This window comes from Acanthochromis polyacanthus, chromosome 10, assembly GCF_021347895.1.
Source record: "Acanthochromis polyacanthus isolate Apoly-LR-REF ecotype Palm Island chromosome 10, KAUST_Apoly_ChrSc, whole genome shotgun sequence".
Taxonomy (NCBI): Eukaryota; Metazoa; Chordata; class Actinopteri; family Pomacentridae; genus Acanthochromis; species Acanthochromis polyacanthus.
In genome coordinates this window covers 19484828-19510419 of record NC_067122.1, presented here as the reverse complement: position 1 = coordinate 19510419, position 25592 = coordinate 19484828, and the positions used below count along the sequence as shown (strand labels likewise).

Genomic DNA, 25592 nt, shown 5'->3' with positions numbered 1-25592 from the left:
ACGAGGTGTGCAGGACGACAGACTCCAGAAAGAGTGACTGTAAGTTCGGCAGAGCTGGTAGTCAGAACGTGCTGGTAATGGATCCCAGTTGTTCAGGGACGATGCAGCGGATGCAGAGTGAGAAGAGCATCCTGGATGAACCAGACTCTCCTCTAGAGGTTGGCCTTCTTCTTTATAATTTGTTATATGTATCTACAAGTAAGTGTTGTTTCTACTTTTTTGCATTAATAATATAAGCATATCACACCTGCTACTCTGAAAAATATTCCAATGTAAAGTATGTCCAAACAACGATGGAAATTGGAATATTTTTCTGACAATGAAACTACACTTAGAATGACATTATCCAGGCATTGGTCTTACAGTCTTTGCATTGTCAGTATTCTCTGAAAACAGCTAAACTTAAATACTTGAAAATAATTAACTTCTGAAACAATTAACATGAAAATTTTGAAATCCAGTCACGTTGTTGATTCCACAAGCAAATTGGCAAAATATAGCATCTGTTTATTAATATTATGATACCATTACATTGACTGTCAGTCGGAATTCTGATGTCAGAAACATAGATTTACGCCTCTAGAGCTTTCTTTTCCCGTTACTGCTCTGCCTGTCAGTACCCCAGACAGCAAAATTCTGCAGAGGTTGTTGTTGTGCAGCATCCTCTTTTAACAGTTTCATTTGCTCAGAGAGCTTTCTGACCTGTTTGTATCCTTGTTTAAAACAGGGAACCATGTTCTTTTCATACTAAATATGACACCTCACTGACACGCACACCAAGTACTTTGCAGATTTGTTATCAGTTAACCCGTGATAAATGTATTCCAACCAGAAGGACAATAAGCTGAAATGTCTGTGTGATGTGTAGTTCAGCACATCCAACTCACAGGGACGCTGTTGACCAGTCTGCTGAGATTTCAGAGCTTATTGCAGCAGTACCTCCCCCATCATCTCTAAATGTTACGGAGAGAGAGAAAATATATCGAAAAGGCACAGTTTGGAAAAATGATATGATCAAACACGGACATACTAGGCGAGAATCATTCATTGGAGTCTATATTTTTGTCATTTTCACTGACGTTTTTTTCTGAAATCCTTTTACTGGATAACGGATTTAATATCCCTTTCTCTTTTTTGTGGACGAGAAATCGTCGGACAGAACAATGACGCTGCGAGCAGGCCTGCTGTCTTTAATCTCCGTTGTTTTTCTTCGCTCGGTTTTTGGCCAGGTCAGCTACTCTATTCCTGAGGAAATGTCGAAAGGATCATTGGTCGGTAACATAGCGCAAGATTTAGGTTTAGACGTGAAAAGGCTGAAATCAGGGAAAGCTCGTATATATACAGGAGACGGCACAGAATACATCGAGCTGAATAAAGAAAGGGGAGCCCTTGTAATCAAAGAGCAGATAGACAGAGAAGCGCTCTGCGGACAGACGACGCCCTGTGCTCTTGATTTTCAAATCATTTTGGAGAATCCTATGCAGTTTCACAGCGTTACTGTCGAGATTACCGATATTAACGACAACTCTCCTGGTTTTAAAAACAGTGACATGAAATTTGATATAAGTGAGACGGTTCAGATTGGGTCAAAATTTGTTTTAGAAAAAGCTGTTGACGACGATGTTGGTATTAACGGGCTTCAGAGTTATTCACTGACTTCAAGTGACATATTCATCTTAAATCCTTATCGAATAGGTAGCAGTAGAAATGTCGAAATGGTTTTAAAGAAGGCTCTTGACCGAGAGAAACAGAACCGTATCTCTTTAATATTAACTGCTCTAGATGGTGGCAACCCACAGCTCTCTGGAACTATTCAAATTATCATAACTGTTCTGGACGCAAACGATAACGCGCCTGTTTGTTCTCAAGCGGAGTTTAAGACTAACGTAAACGAAAATTCAGTGAAAGGAACTGTTCTAACCACTGTGAGCGCATCTGATGCAGATGAAGGTCTACATGGGCAAGTACGATATTCCATCTCTAATGCTCCGAAGGGATCATCACAATTATTTGATATAGATGAAGACAGTGGGGTGTTCACATTAGTGGGAAAACTTGATTATGAGAAATTTCGGCATTACGAGATAGATGTTCAAGCATCAGATGAAGGCGGTAATGCAGATGTTTGTAAAGTTATAATTGAGGTGCTGGATACAAACGATAACCCACCAGCTATTAATATTATGTCAACGTCATCCATTATATCTGAGGATGTAAAACCTGGCACTGTTCTAACGATGATGAACGTCCAGGATCCAGATTCAAATGAAAATGGCAAAGTCCACTGCATTTTAGACGACCATGTTCACTTTAAAATCTCTTCAACATCCAATAATTTCTTCAGCATAGTGACAGACAGTGATTTAGACAGAGAGAGAGCCTCTGAGTATAACATCACTGTGACCTGCTCTGATGAGGGAGTCCCCTCCCTCTCCAGCAGCGTCACTCTCACCTTACAGATCTCTGATGTAAATGACAACGAGCCTGTCTTTGAGAGGAGCTCATATGAGGCCTACATTGTAGAAAACAACACACCAGGTGTGTCTATATTCACAGTGAGAGCCACAGACGCTGACTGGAACCAGAATGCTCGTGTTTCTTACATTCTGGAGGACTCCTCTGTCAACGGAGTGCCAGTCTCCTCATATGTGTCCGTCAGTGCTGATAGTGGAGTCATCCATGCAGTGCGCTCTTTTGACTACGAGCAGATCAAAGACTTCCAGTTCAGAGTGAAAGCGCAGGATGGAGGCTCTCCTCCACTCAGCAGCAATGTGACAGTAAAGATAATAATCCAGGATCAGAACGACAACCCTCCTCAGGTCCTGTATCCAGTCCAGACTGGTGGCTCTGTGGTGGCTGAAATGGTTCCTCGTTCAGCAGATGTGGGCTATCTGGTGACCAAAGTGGTGGCTGTTGATGTGGACTCTGGACAGAATGCGTGGCTGTCGTATAAACTGCAGAAGGCCACAGACAGGGCTCTGTTTGAAGTGGGCTCCCAGAACGGAGAGATCCGAACCATCCGCCAAGTGAGTGATAAAGATGCAGTGAAACAACGACTGAGTGTTATAGTGGAGGACAACGGGCAGCCCTCTCGTTCAGCTACAGTCATTGTGAACGTGGCAGTGGCGGACAGCTTCCCTGAAGTTCTGTCGGAGTTCAGTGACTTTCCACACGACAAGGAGTACAATGACAACCTGACTTTTACTTAGTGTTGGCTCTGGCTGTGGTCTCCTTCCTTTTCATCACGTGTTTGGTGGTTATTATCTCAGTGAAAATCTACAGATGGAGACAGTCTCGCATCCTGTATCACTCCAACCTGCCTGTCATTCCATGTTATCCTCCACGTTACTCAGACACTTTGGGGACAACAGGGACTCTCCAACACGTGTACAATTACGAGGTGTGCAGGACAACAGACTCCAGAAAGAGTGACTGTAAGTTCGGCAGAGGTGGTAGTCAGAACGTGTTGATAATGGATCCCGGTTGTTCAGGGACGATGCAGCGGATTCAGAGTGAGAAGAGCATCCTGGATGAACCAGACTCTCCTCTAGAGGTTAGTCTCCAGAAATAATGATGTAGCTGATGGCATTTCATGTTGTATACACAACTGCAGTTTTCTGTAGTGTTGAGCAGTGGGGCCTCATATGAAAGTTGTTGTATTATGCTAACGTTGTGTTGAACTTTTTTTTCATAACTCCTACTTCTGTTCACTTATAACTTGCCTTTTAGTTAAGTTGGAAACCCTTCATAGCACTGCATTCAGTAGGATTACTTTCATATTAGCACTTGTGAAGCATTTTGGTCATGATGTTTTACCTAAATATGAAATATGAACCAATTATGTTGTCAAAATCCTGCTTATCCGAATGTTTTCTATTTCATTACTTGTAAATTGGTAAGATTTATTTATATGGTTCATTTAATGTGATGCGCATTTCAATGAAGCAAGTGAACATATACAACCAAGTACATCAATCCAACATTTTCAACACAGCAACCTATCATTTGCTTTGCCAGGAAAGTTGTCAGTCTGCTATTGCATTCTGAAATGCTGTCCCAGCAGCAATGACCATAAACAGTCAGTACTACTTTGACAGCTTCTGGTTTAACTCCTCATTTGCATGAGATAAGGAACCTCTATCTATGGATATATTGATTAAGGCATTTTTTAATGCTGGCCACATGGCTCCAAAATATTTGGTCCAAATCAGTGATGGCACACAATTTCATGAACCATGTAGCACAAAAAATAAAATAAAATAGAAAGTGTGGAAGTTCATGGTCAAGAGTATAGCACTGCCACTGAGGCTTTACACCAACTCTGAGCAAAAGTATTCAAGTAAAAGTACTCTCAGACCTAGTGGTATCATCTATTCTAAAAAGAAAAGAAAAGAAAGGGAAAAAAATTAGCACCATGGAGAGCTCCTCAGTCTACTTTGCTCCCAGGGACCGTTTCAGGACATGTCTTTTAGTCTGATTGCATACTGTACTAAAGACAAGTTCTGCCACAATTTTAGATGCAAAACCTTTTTTCTTAGCAGTTCAATTCTAACTTAGTTTTCCACTGACATTTTGCAGGTGTTTAGTTTTGTTAAAGAAAATGGTGAACACCCTGAGAAGACATTAGAAGACATGTTACCTTTAAATAGCACTGTGGCGTTTCATGTCTCTCTCTCTCTCTCTCTCTCTCTCTCTCTCTCTCTCTCTCTCTCTCTCTCTCTCTCTCTCTCTCTCTCTCTCTCTCTCTCTCTCTCTCTCTCTCTCTGTGTGTGTCTGTGTGTGTGTGTGTGTGTGTGTGTGTGTGTGTGTGTGTGTGTGTGTGTGTGTGATGATGACGATGACACCATTCCACATAACTACTTGTATTTAAAACTCTGGGGCTTAGTGTTTGTTTCTTTTTGTTTTGTGTTTTTATGAGGTTGACCTTTCTATCTCAGCTTCAAATACAAATAATCGCAAGAACTTGTAAAAGAAATATGCCCCCGTATTGATTTTTAGGGTTAAATTTAAGAAATTGCTGATCTGAACATGGAGAACACAGTTGTTTTTCGTCTTCCTCGGCATTTTGCAGTTCAGCATGATGGACTCTTAGGGCCGCTGTTGGCCAGTCTGTGTTAGTTGGGAGACGAGATCAGCAGTACCTCCCTCCATCATTTCAGATTCTGATCGGGAGGAAGACACAATGAAAAACACAGAACAGGCTGACCGTCGTTGATTTGCCTCAATTCGGACCAATACTGTTGTTTTTTTGCGACCTTGGTAGGGATTACCCAAACCTGAGGACATAAAAAGGATTATTTCCAAGGAGAAATCGTTTTGTACAACAATATTAAACGATTTTTATTTTACACGACCATGGCGGTCACAACAATAAGACGGCAAGTACTTGCTTTAATCTCGTTTCTCTGTTTCTGTTCAGTGACTGGGCAGGTCAGTTATTCTATCCCAGAGGAAAAGCCAAAAGGCTCTTTCGTGGGCGACATTGCTCAAGATTTGGGCTTGGATGTGAAGAGACTAAAATCAGGAAAGGCTCGCATTTATACCGGAGACAGCGCTGAGTACATCGAGTTAAATAAAGAAAGAGGAGTCCTCCTCGTCAAAGACAGAATAGACAGAGAGGTGATCTGCCCACAGACGGCGCCTTGTGCTTTGCATTTTCAGGTCATTTTAGAGAATCCAATGGAGTTTTATAGCATTACTGTCGAAGTCACAGACGTTAATGACAACGCCCCGATTTTCAAAAGAGGCGAAATGAAATTCAGAATAAGTGAGTCGGCTACTATAGGAACAGTATTTGTGCTCGAACAGGCAATAGACCTGGATGTCGATTTGAATGGCCTTCAGAGATATTTGTTAAAGCCAACTGATAACTTTGTTTTGAAGCTGCAAAATCAAGCGGATGGAAGCAAGATGGTAGAAATGGTTTTGCAGAAGCCTCTGGATCGAGAGAAACAGGATTATTTATCGCTTGTATTGACTGCGATAGATGGCGGTGAGCCGCCGCTCTCAGGAGCTGTTCAGATTCATGTAAATGTGCTTGATAGCAATGATAATGCTCCGGTTTTTACTCAGAAAATCTACAAATCCACCTTAAGAGAAAACTCACCTCCAGGAACGATAGTGATTACAGTTAGTGCCTCTGACTTAGACGAGGGATCGTATGCCAAGATAACCTATGCAATACTGAACTCTGCTGATGGTGCGTCTGAAATATTTGACATAAACGGAGAAACTGGTGAACTTAAATTAATCGGAAGCACTGACTTTGAAAAGAAGCGACAATATCAAATACATGTGCAGGCTAGTGATGAAGGAGGACTAACGGACTCCAGTAAAGTTATTGTGGAAATATTGGATACAAATGACAACGTACCTGCCATAAATGTTATGTCAAAATCCAGCCTAATAACAGAGGACGTTCAACCTGGCACTGTTATCACAATTGTAAATATCCAAGATCCAGACTCGGGCGAAAACGGAAAAGTTCAATGTGATATAAACAACAACATTCCATTTTCAGTTTCTTCTACATCCAATAATTTCTTCAGCATCGTGACAGACAGTGATTTAGATAGAGAGAGAGCCTCTGACTATAACATCACTGTGACCTGCTCTGATGAGGGAGTGCCCTCCCTCTCCAGCAGCGTCACTCTCAGCTTACAGATCTCTGATGTAAATGACAATGAGCCTGTCTTTGAGAGGAGCTCATATGAGGCCTACATTGTAGAAAACAACACACCAGGTGTGTCTGTATTCACAGTGAGAGCCACAGACGCTGACTGGAACCAGAATGCTCGTGTTTCTTACATTCTGGAGGACTCCTCTGTCAACGGAGTGCCAGTCTCCTCATATGTGTCCATCAGTGCTGATAGTGGAGTCATCCATGCCGTGCGCTCTTTTGACTACGAGCAGATCAAAGACTTCCAGTTCAGAGTGAAAGCGCAGGATGGAGGCTCTCCTCCACTCAGCAGCAATGTGACAGTGAAAATGATGATCCAGGATCAGAACGACAACCCTCCTCAGGTCCTGTATCCAGTCCAGACTGGTGGCTCTGTGGTGGCTGAAATGGTTCCTCGTTCAGCAGATGTGGGCTATCTGGTGACCAAAGTGGTGGCTGTTGATGTGGACTCTGGACAGAATGCGTGGCTGTCGTATAAACTGCAGAAGGCCACAGACAGGGCTCTGTTTGAAGTGGGCTCCCAGAATGGAGAGATCCGAACCATCCGCCAAGTGAGTGATAAAGATTCAGTGAAACAGAGACTGAGTGTTATAGTGGAGGACAACGGGCAGCCCTCTCGTTCAGCTACAGTCATTGTGAACGTGGCGGTGGCGGACAGCTTCCCTGAAGTTCTGTCGGAGTTCAGTGACTTTCCACACGACAAGGAGTACAATGACAACCTGACTTTTTACTTAGTGTTGGCTCTGGCTGTGGTCTCCTTCCTCTTCATCACGTGTTTGGTGGTTATTATCTCAGTGAAAATCTACAGATGGAGACAGTCTCGCATCCTGTATCATTCCAACCTGCCTGTCATTCCATGTTATCCTCCACGTTACTCAGACACTTTGGGGACAACAGGGACTCTCCAACACGTGTACAATTACGAGGTGTGCAGGACGACAGACTCCAGAAAGAGTGACTGTAAGTTCGGCAGAGGTGGTAGCCAGAACGTGTTGATCATGGATCCCAGTTGTTCAGGGACGATGCAGCGGATTCAGAGTGAGAAGAGCATCCTGGATGAACCAGACTCTCCTCTAGAGGTGAGGGCCTTTGATATATTAATCTGAAATAAAATCTGTACTTTTTTTCAGAGGTCATACTTCACAGTAAGTGCCCCTTGGGCTCATATTTTACGCAATCTGATGCATTTTTAGAACCACAATAACGAGCTGCTCCACTGTCTCGTAGTTCATTCCCCAGCTGTCTTTGTAGAACAGAGACGTAACTTTTCGTAATGTCCGAGTTTGTAATTATGTTTCATTTAATTTCTCAACTATTTGTTTTTCTATATGATATATGACCCACTCCTGATTAGGTTTCACATTTTGTGTCTTAGCATAATATACTTTGTTGGTCGTGGTGCTCAATGAACCTCCTTCAGCTTTTACAACGAGTTTGCTTTGTCTGCATATGTTGATAAAACTGCAATGCCATTTAGTTTTTCTTTCGACAAGACTGGGCTTACATTTGCAATTTAGTCAACATCACATAGGTTAAATGTGCTGATCTCGTCTTCAGAGTGATGTTTTCTGCAAAGCTATATTCTAAGATTGGGTTTTGATGTATTACAGGCTTTCGCTCCTGTGGAGTAGATTTGAATACTTTCCATTTACATACGTTTTTGTAGTGCATTAGATTGAGCTCTTAGGGCCGCTGTTGGACAGTGTGTGGATAGATGTAAGGCAGGTTTCAGCAGTACCTCCCCCATGATCTATTTTTTTTTCTCTCGTCAGACGATAAGAGACACGCAGTGCGAATATGACACAGTAGGACGATAATGATTTCACAGCCGGAAAGATGCAGTAAAATATAGTCTGGTCGCTTCCGTTTGTTGGATATACTGGGAATATTTGTGGATTTTCTTTCTATCGGAACAAAACGACTGGAGCAGGATTTGTGTCCCGTGAAAATGCCGGACAGAACAATGATGTGGCAAGTGCTGTTGTTTCTCTCAGTTCTTTCTCTCTCATCGGTGGTTGCGCAGGTCAGCTACTCCATTCCAGAGGAAATGGCAAAGGGGTCATTAATAGGTAACATCGCTCAGGATTTAGGTTTAGACAGAAAAAGGCTGACATCAGGCAAAGCTCGGATTTTCACCGGAGACAGCGCCGAGTACATCGAGCTGAACAGAGAAAGGGGAGCCTTGCTTATCAAAGAAAAAATAGACAGAGAGGCGCTTTGTGGACAGACGACGCCCTGCGCGTTGCATTTTCAGGTTATTTTAGAAAACCCCATGGAACTTTACACGGTTGTTGTCGAAATTACAGATGTAAATGACAATGCTCCAGTATTTGAGAAGTCTGACATGAAATTCAAAATAAGCGAATCCGCTGTGGTCGGAGCAAAATTCCTGTTAGAGAGAGCGATAGATCCTGATGTTGGCACGAATAGTCTGCAGAGTTATTTTCTAACGAAAACTGATAATTTTGCGTTGAAGCTGAAAGATCAGCCCGATGGGGAAAAGATAGTTGAAATGATTTTACAAAAGCCTCTTGACAGAGAAAAACAAGAAGAGATATTTCTGGTGTTGACTGCTGTAGATGGAGGGGAACCAAAGCTATCTGGCACAGCACAGGTTCGTGTTACAGTTCTCGATGCTAATGACAATGCACCAGTTTTTTCCAAAACTGTTTATAAAGCTACAATACCTGAAAACGCAGCAAAAGGTACCGTTATAACCAGAGTCAGTGCTTCAGATGCTGATAAAGGATCGAATTCCAACATAATGTATTCTATTTCCAACACTGCTGCAGATGTACGAGATATGTTTGAAATTAATGAATTAAATGGAGATTTGATCTTGGAAAATAATATAGATTATGAAAAGGCACGTTACTATCAAATACATGTACAAGCAAGTGACGAGGGAGGACTGACAGATTCATGTAAGGTTACAGTTGAGGTGACAGACATTAATGATAACAAGCCAGTTATTAATATAATGTCACAGACTAATGTAATCCCAGAGGACTCTAAACCAGCAACAGTTGTAACTATGGTTAATGTTCAGGACATAGACTCAGGAGAAAATGGTAAAGTTTATTGTTCTATTAATGAGCAAATTCCTTTTACATTGAAGCCAACGTCTAATAGTTTTTTTAACCTAGTGACTGACATTGATTTAGACAGAGAGAGAGCCTCTGAGTACAACATCAGTGTGACCTGCTCTGATGAGGGAGTGCCCTCCCTCTCCAGCAGCGTCACTCTCACCTTACAGATCTCTGATGTAAATGACAACGAGCCTGTCTTTGAGAGGAGCTCATATGAGGCCTACATTGTAGAAAACAACACACCAGGTGTGTCTATATTCACAGTGAGAGCCACAGACGCTGACTGGAACCAGAATGCTCGTGTTTCTTACATTCTGGAGGACTCCTCTGTCAACGGAGTGCCAGTCTCCTCATATGTGTCCGTCAGTGCTGATAGTGGAGTCATCCATGCAGTGCGCTCTTTTGACTACGAGCAGATCAAAGACTTCCAGTTCAGAGTAAAAGCACAAGATGGAGGCTCTCCTCCACTCAGCAGCAATGTGACAGTGAAAATGATAATCCAGGATCAGAACGACAACCCTCCTCAGGTCCTGTATCCAGTACAGACTGGTGGCTCTGTGGTGGCTGAAATGGTTCCTCGTTCAGCAGATGTGGGCTATCTGGTGACCAAAGCGGTGGCTGTTGATGTGGACTCTGGACAGAATGCGTGGCTGTCGTATAAACTGCAGAAGGCCACAGACAGGGCTCTGTTTGAAGTGGGCTCCCAGAATGGAGAGATCCGAACCATCCGCCAAGTGAATGATAAAGATGCAGTGAAACAGAGACTGAGTGTTATAGTGGAGGACAACGGGCAGCCCTCTCGTTCAGCTACAGTCATTGTGAACGTGGCGGTGGCGGACAGCTTCCCTGAAGTTCTGTCGGAGTTCAGTGACTTTCCACATGACAAGGAGTACAATGACAACCTGACTTTTTACTTAGTGTTGGCTCTGGCTGTGGTCTCCTTCCTCTTCATCACGTGTTTGGTGGTTATTATCTCAGTGAAAATCTACAGATGGAGACAGTCTCGCATCCTGTATCATTCCAACCTGCCTGTCATTCCATATTATCCTCCACGTTACTCAGACACTTTGGGGACAACAGGGACTCTCCAACATGTATACAATTATGAGGTGTGCAGGACGACAGACTCCAGAAAGAGTGACTGTAAGTTTGGCAGAGCTGGTAGTCAGAACGTATTGATAATGGATCCCAGTTGTTCAGGGACGATGCAGCGGATGCAGAGTGAGAAGAGCATCCTGGATGAACCAGACTCTCCTCTAGAGGTTAGTTTTCTTGGGGATGTACTTAAATCTGCACTGTTATTTATTAAGTTATTTGGCAACACAGAGTGTTAAGCCATGTTCAGTGTCTAAAAATTGTTTATTATACTTAAGTTTGGTCACCGTGATGGAAATAATTGTATACTTTATTTTTTGGTTGTTGCTGATTCAGCACCACGGACAGTGCAAACGGTGAAGTTACTCAAATGCCTGAAAGAGTTCAGTCAGGTTATGCTCTCTCTCTCTCTCTCGCTCTCTCTCTTTCCCTCTTTGTGTGTCTGTGTGCGTGTGTCTGTGTGTGTGTCTTTCCTTCTCCTTTTTCTCTGTGTGTCTACACGTGTTTTACAAGCACCTCTTTTTTTGCAAGATTATTATTCCTCAAATTTTATACTAACATTTGTGATAAACTTTGCCTGTGGCCAACACTGTCAAATGACAATTACTGATTCATGAGATAGTCGTTTTACACATTTGCAAAACATATAGTGGCAGAATTGCATTGTGTGGATGTAAGTCATAATTTAACACAATGTAAAGTGGAAATGTACCAAGAATGTGATGTCTTATGAGATCAATTTAACGTTTTAGCCACTCTGTAACTCTTCATATATTCAGGTACATGTGTTTGTGTGTGCAAGTGTACCTGTGTGCTTTGATGCATGCTTTTGTCTAGCCACATTGTTGCTTCTTATTCTAATTGATTTGATTAGTTCCTCAATTCGTTTTCTATTGAGCAATGATGGAGGAAAATATGTACTTATTGTTTCTAAAATGTTTAAACTCAAAACCATGTCTCTGTAAATCTTATATTTACACACAAACATATATTTCTGATTGCCACAATGAGATTCCATGCAGTTCAGTCTATTGAACAGAAAGGGACGCTGTTAGCCATCGAGTTGCTGAGGAACGTTTTGATGCAGCACCTCCCTTGCACGTCAGCATATTACATCGGTGCAAAGAGAGTGGCAGTGTGAATAGTCGGTTTTCCCATGAACAGCAGAGGACAGGACTGCACGATGGGATTCCTTTGTTCCACTATTTAGGATAAGTGGCATCTTTAGGACTTTTTACTTGCATCTACTGGTCAAAATCGGAACTTGGGTCGAAGAAGGAGTGGATTTTCTGATTTTCTTCAAAGACGTGTCGACCAGAATGATGGGATGGCAAGTGTTCTTGTATATCTCCGTGCTCTCTGTCGGTGTAGTGCTCGGGCAAGTCAGCTATTCCATTCCCGAGGAAATGGAAAAGGGGGCTGTAATCGGGAATATAGCCCAGGATTTAGGTTTACGAGTAGACAGATTAAAATCCGGTAAAGCTCGTATTTACACTGGTAACACTGAGGAGTATGTAGAGCTGAAACGAGACAGAGGAGTGCTCCTTATAAAAGACAGAATAGATAGAGAGTCGCTCTGTGGTCAAACAATGCCCTGCGCACTCCATTTTCAAATGATTCTGGAAAACCCAATGGAGTTTTACACCGTGACTGTAGAAATTACCGATATAAATGACAACCCTCCGACATTTGAGAGAGGTGAGATGAAATACGAAATTAGCGAATCTGCTCTCACAGGAGCTCGATTCGTCTTAGAAAAAGCCGTAGACGATGACGTTGGTGTGAACGGTTTGAGCAGCTACACCCTAAAACCCACTGACAATTTCGTTCTGAAAACTATCAGTCGCGGAGACGGGACTAAACATGTCGAAATGGTTTTACAGAAACCGTTAGACCGAGAGAAACACGAGCATTTATCATTAATTCTAACCGCTCTAGATGGTGGAGAACCACAGCTCTCAGGGACCATGCAGATTATGATCGCTGTGCTAGACGTAAATGACAATTCGCCTGTTTGTTCTAAACCGGAGTACAAAGCAAGTGTTACAGAGAACGCTCCTATAGGCACTGTAATAACCACAGTCAGAGCAACAGACATGGATAAGGGAAATAACGGGAAAGTAACATATGTGATTCCCAAATCTGCAGCTGCAAACCTCTTTCAAATTGATCCTAATGATGGTGTATTGATTCTCACGGGGAATGTAGATTATGAAAAAAGGAGACTTTATGAGCTAGATGTTCAGGTGTCAGATCAGGGAGGACTGTCAGACGCATGTAAAGTGATTTTGGACGTGATAGATACAAATGATAACCCTCCGTCCATTAACATCATGTCGAAATCAAACACACTATCTGAGGACATGAAGCCTGGAACTGTTGTAACGATGCTTAATATACAAGATCCAGACTCAAATGAAAACGGCAAGGTCTTGTGTGTTTTAAGTGAAAACACTCCTTTCACGATTAAATCAACAACAAATAATTTCTTCACCGTTTTAACAGAGGAGGAATTAGACAGAGAGAGAGCCTCTGAGTATAACATCACTGTGACTTGCTCTGATGAGGGAGTGCCCTCCCTCTCCAGCAGCGTCACTCTCACCTTACAGATCTCTGATGTAAATGACAATGAGCCTGTCTTTGAGAGGAGCTCATATGAGGCCTACATTGTAGAAAACAACACGCCAGGTGTGTCTGTATTCACAGTGAGAGCCACAGACGCTGACTGGAACCAGAATGCTCGTGTTTCTTACATTCTGGAGGACTCCTCTGTCAACGGAGTGCCAGTCTCCTCATATGTGTCCGTCAGTGCTGATAGTGGAGTCATCCATGCAGTGCGCTCTTTTGACTACGAGCAGATCAAAGACTTCCAGTTCAGAGTGAAAGCGCAGGATGGAGGCTCTCCTCCACTCAGCAGCAACGTGACAGTGAAAATGATGATCCAGGACCAGAACGACAACCCTCCTCAGGTCCTGTATCCAGTCCAGACTGGTGGCTCTGTGGTGGCTGAAATGGTTCCTCGTTCAGCAGATGTGGGCTATCTGGTGACCAAAGTGGTGGCTGTTGATGTGGACTCTGGACAGAATGCGTGGCTGTCGTATAAACTGCAGAAGGCCACAGACAGGGCTCTGTTTGAAGTGGGCTCCCAGAATGGAGAGATTCGAACCATCCGCCAAGTGAGTGATAAAGATGCAGTGAAGCAGAGACTGAGTGTTATAGTGGAGGACAACGGGCAGCCCTCTCGTTCAGCTACAGTCATTGTGAACGTGGCGGTGGCGGACAGCTTCCCTGAAGTTCTGTCGGAGTTCAGTGACTTTCCACACGACAAGGAGTACAATGACAACCTGACTTTTTACTTAGTGTTGGCTCTGGCTGTGGTCTCCTTCCTCTTCATCACGTGTTTGGTGGTTATTATCTCAGTGAAAATCTACAGATGGAGACAGTCTCGCATCCTGTATCATTCCAACCTGCCTGTCATTCCATATTATCCTCCACGTTACTCAGACACTTTGGGGACAACAGGGACTCTCCAACACGTTTACAATTACGAGGTGTGCAGGACGACAGACTCCAGAAAGAGTGACTGTAAGTTCGGCAGAGCTGGTAGTCAGAACGTGTTGATCATGGATCCCAGTTGTTCAGGGACGATGCAGCGGATTCAGAATGAGAAGAGCATCCTGGATGAACCAGACTCTCCTCTTGAGGTTAGACTGTTTTAATATATTTCCAACGTGTTTCTTAATAATTTGCAAATTTATAATCTTCTCAACTTTCTGTGTTTATGTAATGCACCTGGAGGTATATATGTGTACAATAGGAAACATGTTGCGTTATAAAGACAGGATGCCATGCTTTATAATGCAGTGGAAGTTGGTTATATCTCAAATCGTCTTCTGCTTATTTTTTTCATATTTCAAAAAATGTCAATTGGAGTTACTGTTTTAGTAATCCTGACGTTAGAAATGATCGTAATAGTACGTTTGGTACTACTGATAGATATTGTTTCTCCTACATATTGAATTGCAATATGACAGCTATTGTCATTTGCGAGTTTTCTCTGCCATTCAGTGTATTCACTTCAGAACCGTGGACAGCGAATCTATTACGACTGAAATATGTCCAGCTTTTACTTTTCTCTCAAGTGTTGTTGACAGTTTTAATTTGGGATGTTTCTTTTCATCTAAACATTACCGGTGCCTTTTTTTTTTTTTAATTTTGTCATGGTAGCCTGTTGTTTTGCCAGCTCTCTGTTTTGCCTGCTCTCGGTCCTTTTCGTTTCTCTGTTGCCTTCTATTTCCATCCAGATCCTCCCTGCCCCTGCAGGGTCTGACTAACGCACTGTTTATTGTTACGTTCATTAGAACTTTAAATATAGTTTTACGTTGGTATAGAAATTAGTGTCGAGAAAATGTTCAATATCCTCGACTGTAGAAAAAATATGAACATATTAAAATACATGTGTTGTACCTAAATTCCCACATGTCTGATAGTGAGTTCACTCAAAGTGGGATTACTGTTTGTCTCCTGCAGTTTTATGATGTGGACTCTTAGGGCCGCTGTTGACCAGAGTGTTGATGACTGAGTGCATGTTTTCAGCAGAACCTCCCATGTAGCATCGACATTATACAGAGAGAACACGACGGAGAACGGTGTTGCAGTTCTCGTCGAGCTGGATTATTAAAACGGAGGACAAATCTGTGTGCCACAAAATTTTGCGACCGCTGAGCAGTTTGTGAATTTTTAATTTGAGACTGACAGTCCTGTCGAAGTAGAATCTGTCTTTTTATGGAATATAAGCAGACTGTGGAGCCTCGTGGAAAAATCGGACAGAACAATGAATCGGCAAGTGCTGTTTGTCTTTCTCCTTTCTCTCCACTCGGTGTTCGCGCAGGTCAGCTACTCGATTCCGGAGGAAAGGCCAAAGGGATCTTTAGTGGGAAATATCGCACAGGATTTAGGTTTAGATATTAAACGTTTAATGTCCGGTAAAGCTAAGATTTATACTCGAAACAGCGACGAGTACGTCGAGCTGAACAGAGAGAGAGGAGTCCTCCTCGTGAAGGAGAGGATCGACAGAGAGGCGCTGTGTACAGAGACGGAGCTTTGTGCTTTGCATTTTCAAATCATTCTCGAGAATCCAATGGAATTTTACACTGTTACAGTCCAGATCACAGATATCAACGACAACGCACCGACCTTTGAAAAACGTGAAATGACATTTAAAATTAGCGAATCAGCGATGGTTGGTGCAAAATTTGTTCTGGGAAGGGCAGAGGATCTTGATGTCGAAATAAACGGAATTCAACACTATGAATTAAAACCAACTGATAATTTTGCTCTGAAGCTGCACAATAACGCTGATGGAAACAAAAACGTCGAGATGGTGCTGCAGAAACCTTTAGACAGAGAGAAACAGGATCAGATGTCTCTGATGTTGACGGCTGTAGATGGAGGAGAGCCGCAGATGTCAGGAACGATGCTGATCCTCATCACAGTTTTAGACGCTAATGATAATGCCCCTGTTTTTACACAACAAACATACAAAGCTACAGTTACTGAGAATTCATCAAAAGGAACAGTTGTTGCTGCAGTTACAGCCTCAGATGCAGATCAGGGCTCCAACAGTAAAATTACATATTCGATAACAGATACGATAGGCAATATAAGGAATATGTTTGAGATAAACATGGAAACTGGCAATGTTTCTGTAATTGGAAACATTGACTTTGAAAAGTCAAAGCACTTTCAAGTAAATTTAGGTGCAAGTGACGATGGGGGACTCACAGATTCTTGTAAGTTGATAATTGATGTACAAGATGTAAATGACAACAAACCTGAAATTAACATAATGTCAAAGTCAAATGTGATATCAGAGGATGCTGAACTCAGTACAGTTGTTACAATGATAAACATTGAGGATTTGGACTCAGGAGACAACGGGAACGTGAAGTGTTTTATCAGCGAAAATGTGCCATTTCTTTTAAAAGCCTCAACAAACAATTTCTACAGTTTAGTGACTGACAGTGATTTAGACAGAGAGAGAGCCTCTGAGTATAACATCACTGTGACCTGCTCTGATGAGGGAGTGCCCTCCCTCTCCAGCAGCGTCACTCTCACCTTACAGATCTCTGATGTAAATGACAACGAGCCTGTCTTTGAGAGGAGCTCATATGAGGCCTACATTGTAGAAAACAACACACCAGGTGTGTCTATATTCACAGTGAGAGCCACAGACGCTGACTGGAACCAGAATGCTCGTGTTTCTTACATTCTGGAGGACTCCTCTGTCAACGGAGTGCCAGTCTCCTCATATGTGTCCGTCAGTGCTGATAGTGGAGTCATCCATGCAGTGCGCTCTTTTGACTACGAGCAGATCAAAGACTTCCAGTTCAGAGTGAAAGCGCAGGATGGAGGCTCTCCTCCACTCAGCAGCAACGTGACAGTGAAAATGATGATCCAGGACCAGAACGACAACCCTCCTCAGGTCCTGTATCCAGTCCAGACTGGTGGCTCTGTGGTGGCTGAAATGGTTCCTCGTTCAGCAGATGTGGGCTATCTGGTGACCAAAGTGGTGGCTGTTGATGTGGACTCTGGACAGAATGCGTGGCTGTCGTATAAACTGCAGAAGGCCACAGACAGGGCTCTGTTTGAAGTGGGCTCCCAGAATGGAGAGATTCGAACCATCCGCCAAGTGAGTGATAAAGATTCAGTGAAACAGAGACTGAGTGTTACAGTGGAGGACAACGGGCAGCCCTCTCGTTCAGCTACAGTCATTGTGAACGTGGCGGTGGCGGACAGCTTCCCTGAAGTTCTGTCGGAGTTCAGTGACTTTCCACACGACAAGGAGTACAATGACAACCTGACTTTTTACTTAGTGTTGGCTCTGGCTGTGGTCTCCTTCCTCTTCATCACGTGTTTGGTGGTTATTATCTCAGTGAAAATCTACAGATGGAGACAGTCTCGCATCCTGTATCATTCCAACCTGCCTGTCATTCCATATTATCCTCCACGTTACTCAGACACTTTGGGGACAACAGGGACTCTCCAACACGTGTACAATTACGAGGTGTGCAGGACGACAGACTCCAGAAAGAGTGACTGTAAGTTCGGCAGAGCTGGTAGTCAGAACGTGTTGATCATGGATCCCAGTTGTTCAGGGACGATGCAGCGGATTCAGAGTGAGAAGAGCATCCTGGATGAACCAGACTCTCCTCTCGAGGTTAGACTGCCTTAATACATTTTCAGTGTGTTTCGTAATAATTTGCAAATGTATTCTTTTTTTCAACTGTCTGTTTATGTAATGCACCTGTGGATATATATGTGTATAATAGGAAATATTTTGCGTTTTGAAGGCAGCGTTCCATGCTTTATAATACAGTGGAAGGTGGTTATATTTGCAATGTTCGACCTATTTTTATTTTTTCATTTTTAAAAAAAAATGAAATTGAGTTTTTTGTTTTTTTCCCTTACTGCTACAGAAATCATTGTATTGCTTTAGCAATACTGACGTTAGGAACGATGGTAACAGTTTGTTTGGTAGTACTGGTTATATTGATAATGGAAGGGATCACGAAGGCTTTTTCATTTAAAAAGATGCCGTTTCTCGTACATATTTCATCGCTATATGCCAGCTTTTGTCATCTGCTAGTTTTCTCTGTCATTCAGTGCATTCACTTCAGAACCGCGGACAGCGAATCTGTTGCTCCTGAAATATCTCTAGTCGCAGCTTCAGCTTGTCTCTCAAGTGTTGTAGACACAGTTTTAATGTTTCGTTGCTTTCCATCTTCACATTATCGGTGCATTGTTTTTTATTTTGTCATGAAAGTCTGAGGTTTTGCCAGCTGTATGTCCAATTTGTTTTTCCTTTGCCTGTTATTTCCATCCTCATCTTCAGTTCACCTGCAGTGTCTGATTACGGCACTGTTTGTTGTTACGTACATTAAAATTTTAACTATATTACATTGGCATGGAAATTAATATTGAGGAAATGTTCAATATCTCCGCCTCCCGTCTGTAGAAAAAAATATTAACAGAGTGAAGTAAATGTGTTGTACCTAAATTCCCACGTTTGATAGGGAGTTCACTCAAAGTAGGATTACTGTTTGTATCCTGCAGTTTTATGATGTGGACTCTTAGGGCCGCTGTTGACCAGAGTGTTGATGACTGAGTGCATGTTTGCAGCAGAACCTCCCATGTAGCATCGACATTATACAGAGAGAACACGACGGAGAACGGTGTTGCAGTTCTCGTCGAGCTGGATTATTAAAACGGAGGACAAATCTGTGTTCCACAAAATTTTGCGACCGCTGAGCAGTTTGTGAATTTTTAATTTGAGACTGGCAGTCCTATCGAAGTAGAATCTGTCTTTTTATGGAATATAAGCAGACTGTGGAGCCTCGTGGAAAAATCGGACAGAACAATGAATCGGCAAGTGCTGTTTGTCTTTCTTCTTTCTCTCCACTCGGTGTTTGCGCAGGTCAGCTACTCGATTCCGGAGGAAATGCCGAAGGGATCTTTCCTGGGAAATATGGCACAGGATTTAGGTTTAGATATTAAACGTTTAATGTCCGGTAAAGCTAAGATTTATACTCGAAACAGCGACGAGTACGTCGAGCTGAACAGAGAGAGAGGAGTCCTCCTCGTGAAGGAGAGGATCGACAGAGAGGCGCTGTGTACAGAGACGGAGCTTTGTGCTTTGCATTTTCAAATCATTCTCGAGAATCCAATGGAATTTTACACTGTTACAGTCCAGATCACAGATATCAACGACAACGCACCGACCTTTGAAAAACGTGAAGTGAAATTCAAAATTAGCGAATCAGCGACCATCGGGGCAAAATTTGTGCTGGAAGCAGCAGAGGATCTTGATGTTGGAAATAATGGAGTTCAAAATTACGAATTGAAATCAACTGATAACTTTGCTTTGAAGCTGTATAATAATGCTAATGGAAATACGAATGTGGAGATGGTGCTGCAGAAACCTTTAGACAGAGAGAAACAGGAGCAGATTTCTCTCGTGTTGACGGCTGTAGATGGAGGAGAGCCGCAGATGTCAGGAACGATGCTGATCCTCATCACAGTTTTAGATGTTAATGATAATGCTCCTGTTTTTACACAACAAACATACAAAGCTACAGTTACTGAGAATTCACCAAAAGGAACAGTTGTTGCTGCAGTTACAGCCTCAGATGCAGATCAGGGCTCCAACAGTAAAATTACATATTCAATTATAAATACGTTAGGGATTGTAAGGAAAATGTTTGAGGTAAACATGGCAACTGGCGATGTTTCTGTAATTGGAAACATTGACTTTGAAAAGTCAAAGCACTTTCAAGTAAATTTAGGTGCAAGTGACGATGGGGGACTCACAGATTCTTGCAAGTTGATAATTGATGTGCAAGATGTAAATGACAACAAGCCTGAAATTAACATAATGTCAAAGTCAAATGTGATATCAGAGGATGCTGAACTCAGTACAGTTGTTACAATGATAAACATCGAGGATTTGGACTCAGGAAACAACGGGAACGTGAAGTGTTTTATAAGCGAAAATGTGCCATTTCTTTTAAAAGCCTCAACAAACAATTTCTACAGTTTAGTGACTGACAGTGATTTAGACAGAGAGAGAGCCTCTGAATATAACATCACTGTGACCTGCTCTGATGAAGGAATGCCCTCCCTCTCCAGCAGCGTCACTCTCACCTTACAGATCTCTGATGTAAATGACAACGAGCCTGTCTTTGAGAGGAGCTCATATGAGGCCTACATTGTAGAAAACAACACACCAGGTGTGTCTATATTCACAGTGAGAGCCACAGACGCTGACTGGAACCAGAATGCTCGTGTTTCTTACATTCTGGAGGACTCCTCTGTCAACGGAGTGCCAGTCTCCTCATATGTGTCCGTCAGTGCTGATAGTGGAGTCATCCATGCAGTGCGCTCTTTTGACTACGAGCAGATCAAAGACTTCCAGTTCAGAGTGAAAGCACAGGATGGAGGCTCTCCTCCACTCAGCAGCAATGTGACAATAAAGATAATAATCCAGGACCAGAACGACAACCCTCCTCAGGTCCTGTATCCAGTCCAGACTGGTGGCTCTGTGGTGGCTGAAATGGTTCCTCGTTCAGCAGATGTGGGCTATCTGGTGACCAAAGTGGTGGCTGTTGATGTGGACTCTGGACAGAATGCGTGGCTGTCGTATAAACTGCAGAAGGCCACAGACAGGGCTCTGTTTGAAGTGGGCTCCCAGAACGGAGAGATCCGAACCATCCGCCAAGTGAGTGATAAAGATGCAGTGAAACAGAGACTGAGTGTTATGGTGGAGGACAACGGGCAGCCCTCTCGTTCAGCTACAGTCATTGTGAACGTGGCGGTGGCGGACAGCTTCCCTGAAGTTCTGTCGGAGTTCAGTGACTTTCCACACGACAAGGAGTACAATGACAACCTGACTTTTTACTTAGTGTTGGCTCTGGCTGTGGTCTCCTTCCTCTTCATCACGTGTTTGGTGGTTATTATTTCAGTGAAAATCTACAGATGGAGACAGTCTCGCATCCTGTATCATTCCAACCTGCCTGTCATTCCATATTATCCTCCACGTTACTCAGACACTTTGGGAACAACAGGGACTCTCCAACACGTGTACAATTACGAGGTGTGCAGGACGACAGACTCTAGAAAGAGTGACTGTAAGTTCGGCAGAGCTGGTAGTCAGAACGTGTTGATAATGGATCCCAGTTGTTCAGGGACGATGCAGCGGATTCAGAGTGAGAAGAGCATCCTGGATGAACCAGACTCTCCTCTAGAGGTCAGTTAAGTACTGTAGTTTGATCTTTGTGTCCTTTAATTTACAGCATTTTGTATCATTTTTTAGTATTTTGCATTATTTTACGCAATTTCCTCAATTTCCGAACGACTGACAGTGTCCCATAAAATGCATTTTCAGTCCAGTGTTGTTAGAACTCTTCAACATTTACTCTATAGTTCTGTATTTTTTGTTTATTTGTTTCTTGTAAGCAGTGTTTTTAGTCCATAATCTGTCATTGGTGTGAGACTTACTTGCAGCGTTTAACTCCATGACCGGGAGATTTATTTGTTTTGTTTTTAAATGCACGTACCCTTATCCAGATTGTGCGTAAAGGTTTCTTGAAACTTTTTCTTTATTGTGTCAAATTTGGGAAAAGCATTCATTTTTTTAAATTCAGTGACCACTTGCCATAGTCCCAAACCGTGTCTCTCTGTATGACTTTGTTCATTTCAGGACCTTGGACAGAGACTTTTCTTGACTGACTGTGCTGTCGCTCCATATCTCTGCTTTTCTATTTTTTTCTGAATATTTTCTCCTCTCGGTTTTCATTATTTACACACACACACACACACACACACACACACACACACACACACACACACACACACACACACACACACACACACACACACACACACACACACACAATTATTATCAACTGCTTAGGTCTTTTACATTTCTTGTTCACTGTTTGTCGTGTTTCAAATGACGCACTGCTATCACTAAAATTTTAAACAAAAGTGAGAAATTACTCTTATAAGCTTTGCAGAAGTGGCTGAGAGTGTATCCTCTCAACAGATGAATTCATAGTGGGTTTCTGCAGTTTTATATAATGAACTCTTAGGGCCGCTGTTTACCAGAATTTAGAGGACTGACAGTAGGACTGAGGCAGCACCTCCCATGTTACGTCAACATAATGAAAAAAAAGGGAACGACGGGAACAAGCAGACATTATCATCTGTGGACTATCTGACAAAAAACACGACGACCATAGATACGATTTTTTTCTACTGTGTGGAGTATTCTTTTGTGAATTTGAGGTTTGACGCCAGAATGAATTTGATTTTTTGAGACTTCTTGCTGGATTGCCGAACATCGTTGAGAAAATCCTCGGACAGAACAATGAAAGAGCAGGCGCTGTTGTGTTTCGCTCTCCTTTCCTTTGGCTCGGTAATTGGACAAGTCAGCTACACAATACCAGAGGAAATGCCAAAAGGATCTTTAGTGGGTAATATCGTACAGGATTTAGGTTTGGAAAAGAAACGTTTGACTTCAGGTAAGGCCAGAATTTATACTCGAGACAACGACGAATACATCGAGCTGAACAGAGAAAGAGGAGTCCTCCTTGTTAAAGACAGAATCGACAGAGAGGCGCTCTGCAGACAGACGACGCCTTGTGCTGTACATTTTCAGATTATTTTAGAGAATCCAATGGAATTTTATAGTGTTACAGTACAGATAACAGATATCAATGATAATGCACCGACTTTCGAAGAAGACAAAATTGAATTTAAAATCAGCGAGTCAGCGATGATCGGGGCAAAATTTGTTCTGGAAAGAGCTGCTGATCTTGATGTTGGAATTAATGATCTTAAAAAGTATGAATTAAAACCAACAGATAATTTTGCTCTGAAGCTACACAATAACGCTAATGTCAACAAAAACGTCGAGATGGTGCTGCAGAAACCTTTAGACAGAGAGAAACAGGAGCAGATATCTCTTGTGTTGACGGCTGTAGATGGAGGAGAGCCGGAGATGTCAGGAACGATGCTGATCCTCATCACTGTTTTAGACGCTAATGATAATACTCCTGTTTTTACACAGCAAACATACAAAGCTACAGTTACTGAGAATTCACCAAAAGGAACAATTGTTGCTACTGTTACAGCCTCAGATGCAGATCAGGGCTCCAACAGTAAAATTACATATTCAATCACAAATACGTTAGATGATGTCAGGAAAGTATTTAAGATAAACAAGGAAAACGGTGAAGTGACTTTAATTGAAAACATTGACTTTGAAGAGTCTCGAAATTTTGAAATAAATATACGTGCTAGTGATGAAGGAGGACTCACAGATGCTTGTAAGCTGATTGTTGATGTGCAAGATGTAAATGATAACAAACCTGAAATTAACATAATGTCAAAGTCAAATGTGATATCAGAGGATGCTGAACTCAATACAGTTGTTACAATGATAAACATTGAAGACAAGGACATCGGAGAAAACGGACACATCAAATGCTTTACCAGCGAAAATATACCTTTTATTTTAAAAGCTTCAACAAATAATTTCTACAGTTTAGTGACAGAAAGTGAATTAGACAGAGAGAGAGCCTCTGAGTATAACATCACTGTGACCTGCTCTGATGAGGGAGTCCCCTCCCTCTCCAGCAGCGTCACTCTCACCTTACAGATCTCTGATGTAAATGACAACGAGCCTGTCTTTGAGAGGACTTCATATGAGGCCTACATTGTAGAAAACAACACACCAGGTGTGTCTGTATTCACAGTGAGAGCCACAGACGCTGACTGGAACCAGAATGCTCGTGTTTCTTACATTCTGGAGGACTCCTCTGTCAACGGAGTGCCAGTCTCCTCATATGTGTCCGTCAGTGCTGATAGTGGAGTCATCCATGCAGTGCGCTCTTTTGACTACGAGCAGATCAAAGACTTCCAGTTCAGAGTGAAAGCGCAGGATGGAGGATCTCCTCCACTCAGCAGCAACGTGACAGTGAAAATGATGATCCAGGACCAGAACGACAACCCTCCTCAGGTCCTGTATCCAGTCCAGACTGGTGGCTCTGTGGTGGCTGAAATGGTTCCTCGTTCAGCAGATGTGGGCTATCTGGTGACCAAAGTGGTGGCTGTTGATGTGGACTCTGGACAGAATGCGTGGCTGTCGTATAAACTGCAGAAGGCCACAGACAGGGCTCTGTTTGAAGTGGGCTCCCAGAATGGAGAGATCCGAACCATCCGCCAAGTGACTGATAAAGATGCAGTGAAACAGAGACTGAGTGTTATAGTGGAGGACAACGGGCAGCCCTCTCGTTCAGCTACAGTCATTGTGAACGTGGCAGTGGCGGACAGCTTCCCTGAAGTTCTGTCGGAGTTCAGTGACTTTCCACACGACAAGGAGTACAATGACAACCTGACTTTTTACTTAGTGTTGGCTCTGGCTGTGGTCTCCTTCCTCTTCATCACGTGTTTGGTGGTTATTATCTCAGTGAAAATCTACAGATGGAGACAGTCTCGCATCCTGTATCACTCCAACCTGCCTGTCATTCCATATTATCCTCCACGTTACTCAGACACTTTGGGGACAACAGGGACTCTCCAACACGTGTACAATTACGAGGTGTGCAGGACGACAGACTCCAGAAAGAGTGACTGTAAGTTCGGCAGAGGTGGTAGTCAGAACGTGCTGATAATGGATCCCAGTTCTTCAGAGACGATGCAGAGGATACAGAATGAGAAGAGCATCCTGGATGAACCTGACTCTCCTCTCGAGGTTTGATTGCTTTACCCTTGTTTCTACATCTGAGTAACTCTTTTTTGTTCTAATCATGCTCATTTTCTCTTTTAAAAGTGGAGTGTGCGACGTTGCTATGGGTTCTCTTCGTGCTAATTCAAATCTTTACCATTACTCTCTGAGTCTAAGATTTATATGTTCGTCTATGCGATATTTAATCATTATTCATTGTTGACATTCTCGCTGATTTTTTAAAAAACTTTGACAGAAAATCATTGTCAATATTAATTGGCTGTTATGAAATCTGAAGTTCAGATTTTAACTCTCACTTTCTTCATATTCACTGTGGTGGAAACTTGGATTTGAAACATTACTCAGAGGAAATATGATGAACATATTTTACCCACATGGTTTTGCTGAAAACTCACGGCAACCGTTTCGGTCTCTCTGCTTA

The 25592-nt window shown here is 42.6% G+C and overlaps 4 protein-coding genes and 1 pseudogene across 11 annotated transcripts in view; all 5 read left to right on the top strand.

Annotated features, from left to right (window-relative positions):
* LOC110971871 (protocadherin gamma-A5-like) overlaps window positions 1–12141 on the top strand; it is a 65655-nt gene extending 53514 nt beyond the window's left edge. For 3 of the 8 annotated variants that reach the window (XM_051954413.1, XM_051954419.1, XM_051954415.1), the window contains 2 exons: window positions 7606–7654; window positions 10927–12141. In XM_051954413.1, the coding sequence (XP_051810373.1) occupies window positions 7606–7654; window positions 10927–11102 (225 nt within the window). In that variant the 3' untranslated portion in view covers window positions 11103–12141. Of the gene's footprint in view, window positions 1–7023; window positions 7655–10877 lie in introns of all 8 variants that reach the window. The other 5 variants (XM_051954412.1, XM_051954414.1, XM_051954418.1 and 2 more) reach the window with 4 other exon arrangements.
* The window catches only part of LOC127535752 (protocadherin gamma-A3-like), a 31804-nt gene that overhangs the window by 2573 nt on the left and 3639 nt on the right, over window positions 1–25592 (top strand). Inside the window, exon 2 of the mRNA XM_051954429.1 lies at window positions 20933–21430. Coding sequence (XP_051810389.1) covers window positions 20933–21430 — 498 coding nt within the window. The remainder of the gene's footprint in view (window positions 1–20932; window positions 21431–25592) is intronic.
* On the top strand, window positions 681–25383 carry LOC110968538 (protocadherin gamma-A2-like; annotated as a pseudogene).
* The window catches only part of LOC110971872 (protocadherin beta-16-like), a 74389-nt gene continuing 57020 nt past the window's right edge, over window positions 8224–25592 (top strand). Inside the window, exon 1 of the mRNA XM_051954401.1 lies at window positions 8224–10295. Coding sequence (XP_051810361.1) covers window positions 8628–10295 — 1668 coding nt within the window. The 5' untranslated portion in view covers window positions 8224–8627. The remainder of the gene's footprint in view (window positions 10296–25592) is intronic.
* LOC127535754 (protocadherin gamma-A11-like) lies at window positions 15074–18192 on the top strand. Its single transcript, XM_051954436.1, has one exon. It carries the CDS (start codon window positions 15698–15700, stop codon window positions 18095–18097), a length of 2400 nt encoding a protein of 799 aa, XP_051810396.1. The 5' UTR covers window positions 15074–15697; the 3' UTR covers window positions 18098–18192.

Bases quoted from the DNA above. Each gene is read 5' to 3' on its own strand.
- LOC127535754 (XM_051954436.1), top strand. From the start codon at position 15,698: ATGAATCGGCAAGTGCTGTTTGTCTTTCTCCTTTCTCTCCACTCGGTG.